General features: G+C 40.8%; 1 protein-coding gene across 5 annotated transcripts in view; it reads right to left on the reverse strand.

The window, feature by feature from the left end:
• Window positions 1–12,684, reverse strand: part of THRB (thyroid hormone receptor beta) — a 107,033-nt gene that overhangs the window by 1,890 nt on the left and 92,459 nt on the right. For all 5 annotated transcript variants that reach the window (XM_032182003.1, XM_032182004.1, XM_032182005.1 and 2 more), the window contains 4 exons: window positions 11,292–11,439; window positions 8,630–8,835; window positions 5,406–5,552; window positions 898–1,156 (listed from right to left, as the gene is read on the reverse strand). In XM_032182003.1, the coding sequence (XP_032037894.1) occupies window positions 898–1,156; window positions 5,406–5,552; window positions 8,630–8,835; window positions 11,292–11,439 (760 nt within the window). The remainder of the gene's footprint in view (window positions 1–897; window positions 1,157–5,405; window positions 5,553–8,629; window positions 8,836–11,291; window positions 11,440–12,684) is intronic.

The following is a 12,684-nucleotide window of genomic DNA, read 5'->3' on the forward strand; positions in this document are numbered from 1 at the left end:
GCAAGCAGGTCTTCTGAACTGCCTTCTGAAACTCCGTTTGTGTATCACTGTGTAGGGAACTAAAAAGAAATCAAAATGTTTTGATTGGGAATGTCAAGTGCTGTGTTGTGATGAATGTGGAAACCCTTCTGTTTTGAAGACAAAGTTAATTCTCGTTAATCGCTGTCTGTGTACTATTACTCAGTGTCCAGTCTTCAAAGTGGTCTTAAAACAAAGCCTTGCCAAATCTGCCACTGCCCAAGAATGGAATTTCCTCTTTGGGCTGGCACAGTCAGGGGAAGCATATTTAAAAACATATTTGATCTGAGAAGGAAAGAAACTCTTTGGAAATCATACGAAACGGTCTATGCTGCTTGTGTATCACGTCACCAAGAGACCAGCTAAAACAGTCCCAGTGCAGGGAATCAACACAGCTCTCAAATGCCAGTTAGCAAGCGGGGGTGCTGTTAAGTAGGAAAAAACAAAGGTCAAACTAAGCGTGTGAGACTGTTGGAAATGCATATTAACTGTACTTCTCACCTAGTGCATGACAGTACTTAGGGGGACAGAGAACTTACTGTAAGGACAAGTGTTGCTAAATTAGCAGTTTTCTAGTCAAGGCAAACTGGCTCAGAACCAGATCTTTCTGATGATCACTCCTGCTTCCCCGTTAAGTCACTAAACCAAGCTAGATGTGTCACCAAAGCCACTTCCATGCCTGTCTCTCTGAATACCCTTTTTTCCTCGTGCTCACGAAACTGATTTTAAAATGCATCAATATTTTGAGAAAGAATTTTACCTATATTACTCCGATCAGCACTACAAGATCTAACATGCCCCATTTCTTTAAAGAGAGACCTGTGACAAAGACTAAAGAGTTTCAGAATGATTGGGGCCCCCATATATTTCTGTTCTCACCTGACGACATGAGCAGAACAGCCTGAAGAAGGGCAACCTCGGTGTCATCCAGGTTAAATGAAGAAAGAGACATGCCCAGGTCAAAAATGGCATCAGACACTACGCCAAGACCCCCATTTTTCAGCTGGCCCCTCGTCACCGCCATCTCCCCATTTAGCGTTAAAGTCTCACTCTCGGGGTCATAGCGAACTGCTGCTCGGAGGGACATTATCTCCATACAGCAGCCTTTCAGAAGGATGATCTGGTCTTCACATGGCAGCTGCAGAAATCATAAATGGTAAAGAAAAATATGTGTTTTTCAAACCAAACTGATTTACAACTACAGCAAATTCTTGACCATGAATCCACATTTAACATCCCAGGGCACTACCATGCATACAGCAGTCTCCCTACAAACGTGCTGCTGACCAGCTAGTTCAAGAACACCTCTTAAAACTCCAACACTCTCATTCCTGCTTTCAGAAACTCCTGGCAGGTTAACACCCTCACGTACCCTTAGGAAATCTAGTGATAACACAGTGATAGGGAAGTGGACCTTGGCAAGATACTCACAGCAAACCAGATCGGTGCAGATACTCAGGTAAAGTGACCCAACTTTCAGAAGTACTCCTTTCCATGAGACCTCTTAGTTTGTAAGAATGTTATAAAATTAAGTCCAAAAAACCTTAAGAAGGTTTAGTCTGAGAGGTTCCTCTCTGCCACTCCTGAGCTCCCCCAGCTGATAACTTGGCCTAACAGAATGACCTATAATTGGGGCTGGTAAAGGCCCAGTCAAACTCACTGCCAGCCATGCTGATTTCTCACCTGACCAGAGTGGAAGATGTTTGGGAAGGTCCAGAAGAGTGGGCTGCTTTGTAAATAAACAGAATGAAATATATATATTTTTAAATCTAAAAGAGGTATCTCAGTCACTGAGGCATGTGCTATGAATTCTCTGTCCATTTCAAACAACGCAAGTTATCAAGCTATATTTATCCTAGTAAGGCTGACCTCCCTAGGCTCCCCATATTATTGCTGGACAGACAAAAAAATCTATGGCATGAGTCCAGCTTTTATGCTGGTGCATAAGCTGTGATCTTCAGGGCATGTGGCAAGACTTGTCTCTTCCGTGTCTTAAAAAACAGTAAGGTGTCCAAACTGGCAGAGGTAGGTTCTGTTTTTATAAAGTATTACCAGGTTGTTGACACATTAGGAGAATGCGTTCTGTGAAGCATGTCTTCATGTTTACATAGGTAGTCCAATAATAGCAAAAATAGTAAAAAACAAAACAAAACAAAAACAAGGCTATTTTGAGATTGTCACTAAATGAACAGCAAAGAGTCACACGTGAAAAAGTGACTTGTATCTACTTGGATTGAAAGAAGGCAAACATTCTTTCGTTTCTGATTCATATCAAGTTATATTTACCAGAATTTCAATTCAAGATGAAAAAAAAAAACACTCAACAAAACAAACCACAAAACACTGTAAGTTTATGGGGCAACTGTGCACTCACAAAGCAATTGCATTTATTTGGTGTAAAACCATGGAGAGTGGATGCCAGACAGTTATCTAACACAAGAGGAAAGCAGCTGCTTGTTAGAGAAGAGTTTAAAGCACAAAGCCAGCCACAGTCAGAAAAGTCGTTGAATCATGCAGCTATTTTTCCAGCAATGGCAACTTCAGGTGTAAAGTGCTTGATATATAAGAAAAATGACTCATCCTGTTCAGGGCAATCACTTTATCTGAGGATCACACTCAGCTCAGCGGTAGTGTGTGGAAGGCTGCACAGACACAGGGGCAGTCTTGTTACCCAACGACACCACCGCTGCTTGGCTGCTGAGACCAAAGTAGGGAAAAGAAAAGAGTAAGAAATGAAAAAAAGAAAAAAAAAAAGAAAAAAGAAAAAAGTGAGCAACCATGAGAGATACAAGAAAAGGTACCTGCAGAGAAAAACAGACATGAGAGAAAGGAAGGGAGATGAATCAAAGAGAAATGAAGAAAAAAAACTAAGGAGGAGAATGAAGAATGGGGGAAGAAAACCAGATGGACACTAGTAGGGAAGATATTACTTGACACTTCAGCTGTTTTAGTAGTGAGCCATTAAACCAAAGAGAACTTCTCTTCCTACATGAACCTTCTTAAAAATTATTTGTTGTAGAGGTGATCTGACTTTGCCCATCCATCATTTCTTTCCTAATTCTGAAGGCTACACTAGACACCTGTTTGGCTGACACTCTGCCTCAGGTCTTATTACCAATAGCAGCATTTACCAAAAACAGGAGGCCTCAACTTCAGTTGTGCTCCCAACTATGCTAGTTTTAATACTACCCATCACTGAGCACTGCAACCAGAGCACCCTCCAGGAGCGGGGTAAACAAAAGTGACCGATGTCTGATACACGTTGTCCTTTCCTTTTCTCACTGTAGGGAGAAAATGCAAAAGGCAGGACCCCAGCAGGACACCCTGGCAGCCATCACTCACACGTAATGCAGTGTGTGGAGCTGAGCTGAGCTGAGCTGAGCTACCTAGTAAGGTTGTGTACTCAGACTTAATCAACGTGGAATCACTGATGCCCATGACACCTGAACTCACATCAAACTGATTAAGTTCTGCTTAGTCAGTCTCCTTCACAGAGGTATACAGCACTCTCAGCCTATGCCCGTGTGGAAATTAAGAATGGAGACAATGCTTGAATGCTGTGTATGTCCTATGAGAGAAAGGAGATTTTTTTTTTTTCTCATAAACCAGTCCATAGCCCATACTGCATTCCTCCTAAGAAAAAGATATGGATTAAAAAACATGAATGTATGAAATAAAGTCAACAAGACAGTGCCCCTTCAAAAAGGAGCAAACACTTGTCATTTTCTTTATGCTATAGCAGCAACTATTTGACAGCTCAGGACAGCTGTCCTATCCCCTTGTTTTTCACCATGAGTTGCCCCTCACTCTGCTGTCAAACCTCGCTGTATATGGGTGTATGGGTGTCAGGTTTACAGAGTGGCTCAGCTGTAAGCAAAGCCTGTCCTAGCCGAACTGTGTAACCTACAGAGTTCATGCCCAGCTACTCCTTGACTCCTTCAGCCATGCTTCCTGCTCAGCTCTGACACAAGTGGGCCCACGGTAGCCAGGAGGGGTAGGAGATGTCAGATGGGCACTGCAGTCTGTGTGTGACTGCCAAAGCTTCCTAGATTAAAAAGACTACCTTGTTACGTCAGTGCGACTTCTAACCAACAAACACTAAATCAGAGGAGACAGTTCCCCTCAGACACTGAATGCTGCAGGGGCCTGCTGATCTACGGATACGTTCCTCGTTTTTTCAAATCTTAATGCTGGGCCACTATTTCATGCTCTGTTGGCTGATGGAACTAATGCTAAGATTAGCCAGGGAGAGCTATTTACACTATGCCAACCATTGATATTTAGCTCTTCTTACTCTGTAGGTGCCAGAGGAGGTAAAGACCATTAGCTGACATAAATAGGTCTCCTTGACTGACCTTAAAGACAAGCTGCCAGCCATGGAAGAGTAAAATGCTATGGCTGCCTTAACTGATGTTTCTTTCCTGACTGTTCACTTATTAGAGGGAAAAGCCGTTCCCATGTTAGGGAGCCCAATGAACTCCTTCAGCATGGTCATTCTCCAGCAGAGTCAAGTGTTTTTCTGCAGTGTGGGAGAGCAGGCAGGCATCCTTCCGTGGCTGGACTGGGGATATTTCCATGTTAAAACTTTCACGGTTGTGGATCCTAAGGGATTAGCAACACTTAAAATTATTATACCTATTACAACTGAAATATTCTTTTAGTTACACTCAGGCTGCAGTTACGATAACATTTTTTAATCTAGGAAAAAATATCATCAGCCATTACATCTGGTCCTTCATTAAAAATGATACCTCAGCGTAAATGAGATCAGCCTAGGGCCTCTGTATTCCTAATGTGCATCCAAGTCTATTTGAGTCTATTTAGAGTATATTTTACATGTGACTATCTACCTGGAATGACACCCCATTACTTTAACTGATTCTCATATGCACACTCTCCTCATTTAGGAAAAACATGCCTAGGGAATACAATGAGGCAAGTGCCATTCCTGGATAGGGGTGCGTTCCTGCATTTGAAGAACTTGTTACTGTGTAGATCCAACTCCACAATACTAAACCTGCCAAGGAACTGGAAAGCACAGAGGGAATTGTGTGTGAAAATACCTGATTAAACGTATCAAATATACCTCTGGACAACTTCCTTTGGCTCATTTGCTTTGTACAAGGCTACCTCTAAAGACATTCAGGTCCCTAATGAACCATGACAACTTCCAGATGAACAAAATCAGGATTTCAGTAATCACAGGAGAAAGAAAATTCATAAAAATCCAGATGATTCTAATCCCATCTATTTTGATTTTTTTTTTTTTTTTAATTATAAGTGTTATGATTTTTAAGTAAAGTCCTACCTGTTACAGTTCAGTGCCAGTATTCTGAATACAGTATAACCACAGCTATGTAAATGAGGGATGCAAGGATTTTTCTTACCTCACAAAACATAGGCAACTTTTTGGCAAAATCCACCACTCTTGTAATCGCTGGTGTGATAATTTTTGTAAACTGGCTGAAGGCTTCTAAATCCACTTTCCCACCTTCTGGGGCATTAACTATTGGTGCTTGACCAATGTCTTCTGGCTAAGGATATCAAGAAAGATATTTAAAGGAACAATCTATCTTCGAGCAAGCATTTGATACTCTAAAAAGTCCTGCTTGGCAACAAAGATAAGTTAAAATAAAAAATAATACTATTTTTTAACTCCACTTTTTAAGTTATGACCATTATGCCACAAAGTGTGAATTTGTTTGTAAAGCATTTGTGAAAGATAAGACTGCACATGGAAATGGGGGACTGGCAAGCCACTCCCCATGCTGTGTGGGCAGCTGCATTTTTGTGCACATGCAGTTTCTTCCCTGTGCTTCTATCTGAACATTTTGTGGGTGCAGTTTATGCATTTTTTGTTTTAAAATATAGGCATGATCTTGTTTCTTAAGTGATTAGTTTCTCACAAGTTGCTCTAAAAGCAAAGGGAACAGAGGTGACTTGTTACACCCCTGGAAGATGCTCAGAGCTTTGCAGTACTGGGCTATTTCACCTACTCTAAGTTCTGAAATCATTCCCAGAACAGATTGCCCAATATCACAGAGCTCCAGGCTATTGTCAAGGCCTGTTTCCAAAATCAGGCTAAAACAACTGATGACTAAGAACAGGCTAATGTAAAGCTAGTCTGGATAAGCTAACTAGAATTTGAACTCATCTGGGTAAAATTCTGGTTGAAAATCACCTCCTGCATGACTTCAGACCAAGACTTCTCCAAGCAAGAAAAAAAAAATCTATTATGAAGATTTCAATAGGAACACATAATAAAATAGGTTTGACCAGAATCCACGATGAATGTTTTTCATTCTGACTGCATTTCAACACATTCTTCCGATTCTACGACAGTTTGTCAATGTTACTGTGTATTTTTAAAACAGACAAAGCTGTTCCTCTGTTTGCTAAGTGCAGCTTTGCAGTTGTAAAAGACCTGCCAAACACTATGCAGAGGTCCCATTTTGTTCATGTTAGAGAGTTCAAAATGGGACAAGACCCAGAGAACAACGCCTTTAAGACTGATGGAGTTCATGGTGCTGAAACTGCTGCCTGTAACAAAAACTTGTGCGCGATAGTTTTTTTTTTAAAGTAACACATCATAAAAGATCCTTTCCCATCTCTGTCATCAGTCTGAATCCAAATCTAACTTCTTTCAAGAAAAAACTCAGCAGTGCACTAATAAAACAAGAACCAATTGTAAAAGAACAATGAAGAGGACTGGGCTCAATTATCTATGGGCTTCTCCTGCTAAAAAGCTCAAATAATCCCAGTTTTAGGCTCTCCCCTTCCCTGCATCTTGAGAAACTAAACCACATTGTCTGCGTGCTCATGATAAACAATATTCTTCACTTCCAAGCAAGAAGACCCAAAGCTGAAGCCACGCATAACATTGTTAGTGAGAAGAAAAGAGAATACAGCATTGCCTTGGGAAAGCCAGAAGAATTCAAGTGGCTAGCTAAAACAAACACACTCCAGAAGGGCATGCTGCTGGAGAGCCCTTGCCACCTAACTCACCTCAACAGGAAAGAGGTCCAGACCTCCAGGGAGCTCCTGCTGTTGAAGGACCAGCCTCATCTGCCAAAGGGCTGACCCATAGCTCCTGGAGTGTGCAGTCAGCTCCTCCTGCTCTTCAACAGCTTCTGGCAGGGAGCTTTCAAAGCCCTCTGCCTGGAGTTGTCAGGCCACCTTGGACTTTCCCTTCTGTGCTCACTGTAAGGTGTCAGTGAGCTGCTCTCTACACTCACCTTGAAACTCTAGGGCTTCAGCATGAGTGAAAAAATACACAGAGGGCCTGGAGCGAGGGCTGCACCAAGAGCAGTTTGGTCTGGCCTAGAGCCAGCTGTGGAGGTCATCGCTGGTTTCTGCACTGTCCATTTCAGTTGCCACCTCTGCCTCTGCTCCACCTCGCCCCTCTCCCAACAGCCCTGTCCTTACATCACTTGACGCCCTGCCTCATCCCTGTACCCCAACCTCAGTCTCCCCAGTTTTATCCTAGAGCAGGTGATACCAACAGAGCAGTACTCCTGTCCAAATAACCATGCACCACTGCAGCTGATGTTATAGTTTCAGCTTCTTGGCCTGCTAAAACCCATGCAGCAAACCTTGCTATGCAGGAAAACTGGAAATTTCTCTGTTGCTTCTTGCCGGTGACCACTGGCTGTGTTTTCCTGACAGCACACTACTATGAACGTGTGCCCTTTCATATAGAAATCTGGGCACTGCCACTGAAGTTAACAAAACATTACAAAAAGGATCAGCTGCTTTGGTTATCAAGTTTCTCCTTGCAATTTAACAATGGGTAAAGATTCCCATTGTGGATTAGACAGCAGGAACCTAGGCTTGCAAAAAATGAACATACTCTATCTGATTTGATATACCCAGGCTGTTAAAGACACCTGTGTATTCCTGACATGCAGTCTATAATCTTTCTTTTGTGCTGCATTCTGTATTCTGCATGGATTTTCTTTAAAAATTGATTTAGAAAAATAAATTCTTTTCTAAGACTGAGCATCACCATTTATTTTCTGTTCCTTAGGTATAGGCTGAAAACTTCAGTCCTCTTGTAGTTTGCAAACCCAATATGATAGTGTAGGTATCATCCTACTTTCATTGAAATTTATTTTTCTTCATCAAATTTACTTTAATTAATGTGTTCACTTTGGAACAAGGAAACCAGAAGTACAATTTATTAATTAAAAATATCAGTTTCTATTTAAAACTTGCCATTTTTTCTTCAACGCTTTAAATATGTTGCATGCTAGTCCCTAATAAAGACAACTGTTCCTAGATGTAATACATAAATCAGATATGTTGTACATTATAGACTGATACCGCTGTTAATCAGGAGTGAAACAATTTTTCTACTTTTTCTTATCATAGCACATTAGAAATATCCAGCTGGGTAAGCCTGAACTGAGTAATAAGCTATTTATTTTTTGAAGTACGTGGTCTGATCAAAGATTGAACCTCAGCCAAGAATAAGTAAGCACTGACTACAAAAATCAACAATTTTTCATTTAAGCCAATACAGATACACCAGTGGCTGCAACGCTGGGAAGGGACTTTAGAAGAAACAAAGGAACCTGACTCCAAGAGCAATGTAAAAGGCTGAAGTCCCTACCAGAAATTTCCTTTTTTGCTTCCAGTGGCTTCCTTGTGCATTGGTGGCCACGTGTGCTTCAGTGACAATTTTGATCAGCTCCCACTCCTCATCTGTTGGCTCTGGTTTGTGCCCAATTGTTTTCTGCAGCTCTTCCCGACGTCTCTTCTCTCGATTTTCTTCTATCAGCTTCCTCTTTGCCAACCGCTTGCTGTCATCCAACACCACTAGCAGGGATAAAAGCATACAAAAATGGCAGGGAGCTCTTACGGTTGCCTGAACTTTGGTCTTTCCTGTACCTGATATCCTTACTGGTTACAAACATCTTAACTGATCATAGAACCACAGAAAGGTTTGTGCCAAGCAGACCAGGCTGCCCAAAGCCCCATCCAGCCTGGCCTTGAACACCTCCAGGGATGGGGCATCCACAGCTTCTCTGGGCAGCCTGTGCCAGTGCCTCATCACCGTCACAGTAAAGAATTTCTTCCAGATATCTAACCTAAATTTCTTTCAGTTTAAAGCCATTATCCCTTGTCCTAACACTACATGCCTCTGTAAAAAGTCACTTTCTGTCTTTCTTATAAGCTCCCTTTAAATACTGAAAGGCTGCTCTAAGGTTTCGCTGGAGCCTTCCCTTCTCCAGGCCGAACAACCGAGCTCTCTCGGCCTTCTCTCAGGATATGGCTGGCCTTCCGGACTGCAAGCATGCACTGCCAGCTCATGTCCAATTTTCCATCCAGCATTACCCCCAAATCCTTCTCTGCAAAGCTGCTCTCAATTCATTCATCCCCCAGTATGTCCTCATGTCTGGGATTGCCCTGACTCAGGTGCAGGACCTTGAATTTGGCCTTGTTGAACCTCATGCAGTTCATGTGGGCCCACTTCTCAAACCTGTCCAGGTCTTATGGATGGCTTCCTTCCCTTCTGTCCTACCAACTATACCTCTCAGCTTGGCATCATCTGCAGATGATAACAAACTGAGTGCTTAATCAGTAAAGAAGTACTTCAGTATGACCCACACATGACATAGTTCTCTTATTTCTCTCTCCAAACTTCATTTTTGCAGAAGCCTGGAAAATGAATGACTTATCCTTCTAATAATATTACATGTATGTATACTGTAATTAATGTCTTTAGTGGCTTATTCCACCAATAACCTGGTATGTAAAAGCTTTCTGAGGACTGAGACAAAACACTCCTGTAACTGACTTTGTGTAATCCACGTTGGGAAAGATGCATTTTTATTTTCTTTAAAGTAGTACTAGCAAAATCAATACTCTATTGTTCATAATGTGTTCTTGTAAGTCAGTATAATGTAATGGATTTAAGAGAGTACATAGATGAGTGGTCTTACTCATAGGAGGATCAACTACCTGTTGCATGATATGATCAAAAACAACCTGCCTTTGATTCTTTCCCAAGCCTTACAAATGGAGTCATTCTGTGGCTCCCTAGATCCCCTCTAGTTCCAGCTATGCCAGTTGCACAAGACACAGGGCTGTACATCTCTGACCATCACAGAAGGCTTCTTCCCAATTCCCATACAAAAACGAACAGGCCATTGAAAAGGCTGCCCTGTTTAAAAGAAGGAGGACCATTCCAATCCACAACTGGTGGCATGCAAGTAGGAGTAACACAAGCCCTGTTTAAACAGTGCTGTTCACACATTTTAATTCTAAGGTGGGAGAAACCTTTCTTGAGTTTGAGATAGCCAGCTTGTCTGCCACTCTCAATGACAGCTCCTTTGACACATCTGTATGTGTTCTCCACAGAGACAGCTTTATGGTATTGACACTTTCTAGTCAGAAACAAACTCAGACAAACTTCTTTTTCTGTACAGCTGCTTGGTTGATGCTTGTCATTGTCTGATGTGTCAGACTGGGCTGGATTTGAACTGATGATCCAGAGTTATTTGGTTATTCAGCTCCCTCTCCTAGAGTTCCACCTGGTTAAAATTGTGACATTTATTCTGTTCCTTTCTATACAGAAAACATTGTTATATATTACTTTACCAATGAAAAATACTATGTTGGAATATTCTTATGTTGTTTACTGGGTCTGTTTTCCTTCTTTCATTTTTTTTTTTTCCAGAGGATTATGCTGGCAACAACCATTAACATTAATGCACAGGGGGATTTACGTGAGTTCCTCCCATTTGCACTAATTGAAGTTATTGGTGTAAATCCCTGTGCAATGTCAGGAAAAGAAGACCCCTAAGGGTTAATCTTACAGCCATATGTTCTAGTTCTTTAGAATGAGAGTCGAATTCTTTGCAGATAACTTCTTCAGAGCTAAAAATAAAACAAACAACTGCAGGATGACTCATACAATGACATTCAATTTCACATCCTCCAGAATTTTCTAAACAAGATGTTTTTTTCAAGCAAAGTGTCCATCCAGATGCATTTCTCCCTCCTCTCCTCCTAAGAGTTAACATTCCTACTGCTACTCCGCCTGGTAAGGCCAGGAGAAGGTGCAGTCTGGTAAAGCGTAAACAAAAAACCATAGCCTTTAAAAGTGGTTTGATGCACTAAGCATATTTCCCTAGAACAAATTATTAAAAACAAAAAATGCTGGCAGTTCTACTTTACTTTAACAATCTTCAGCAATCAACATACTTTAAGCAAATAAATACATAAAAAAAAAAAAGAGAAAAAGAAGAAAAAGAGAAAAATATACTTACAATCTGTTGCCATGCCAACAAAGATACATTTTTTGAAGCGACATTCCTGGCACTGATTTCTTGTTACTTTGTCTATCACACATTTTCCTTCATATTTACAGGAATAGGTTGGATGGAGGTTTTTCTGAATGGTTCTTCTAAAAAATCCCTAAGTGCAATAAATAAATACATTGGAAAGCATTAGTACTGTGTAATTTTTTCAAATTGAGAGTCACCTTGGTTTGGTAGAAATGCACCTAAGGATGCAGGATAAAACACTCCATTAAACTCTCAAAGAGGAGAACAAAACAGATTTATAGTTTGTGGTATTCATTTTCTGAGTTTCATGGGGTACTTCCAGCCTAAAAATTAAAACATATAGCCATCTGAGATAAATAAAGATATAAGGACAACTGTCCTGACAAACAAATAACCATTACACGTCTTCTTCCAGTCCTGTGTTTCATACTCTTTTTTTTTTTTTTTTTTTTTTTTGTATTTGAACATGGGAGTTTATTTTGAGCCACCTTCTAAATTATACAATCAATTCAAAGGATATTAGGAGACATATACATACTTTTAATTACAGGACAGCTTCTGCAAATAGTAAGAAGGCTGGTGTGTAAGTAATGCTACTAAAGGGTTAAGAATCAACAGCTTTGCTTCCATCTTTCCATCAAAGCCAAATAACCAATCAACCAACCAAATCAGGGCAAGACTAAGAATTTTGCAGTCAAGCCCAATTCTCCCAGTCTTTGAGTTTGGTTCTAAATAATGGATCCATAATTTTCAAACTATCTGCATTTCTGAGAAAAGGAATTAATTCGTATTTACCACAAATCTCTGTATTCAAAACAAGCATCACCAATCAAGAGCTCTACCCCTCTCCATATATATTGTATCTACCTATCTATAAAGTCAATTGCAGTACAGATATGAGGTCAGATCTCAGCTCACGCAAACTAATGTACCTCCACTAGGGTCACTGATTCGTACATACCACAGACTCTGGCCTTAGGTAGAGAAATCAGATACAACTTCTCTCTGAACATTATAGACCTAATCCTGATACTAATTTCAACAAGAATTTTCTCAATGGCTTCAGCAAGAGCTAAAGTTCTCATGACCATGGTAATACAGACAAGATAAGTTGCAAAGGCAAAAATTTAAATTCTACATTAATTTCAATTGTCAGCATTGTTTGAAACTGTCTACATTCAGCAATGCAAACTGGGACCACCCTGACATACAGAACATGCTGAGACCCTGGTCCTGTTTGACTGGAGCCGCTCTAAATGGCTTTGGCTTCACTGAAAACAGTGGCAACATCCAAGTGAGCAGGGATTTTATCTAATGAATAGTCTATTCACTTCACTAGGCAAAAGGTCTGTTTTTAATCATGTTAGGTAACACC

The sequence above is a fragment of the Aythya fuligula genome, chromosome 2 (genome assembly GCF_009819795.1).
Source record: "Aythya fuligula isolate bAytFul2 chromosome 2, bAytFul2.pri, whole genome shotgun sequence".
Classification (NCBI taxonomy): Eukaryota; Metazoa; Chordata; class Aves; order Anseriformes; family Anatidae; genus Aythya; species Aythya fuligula.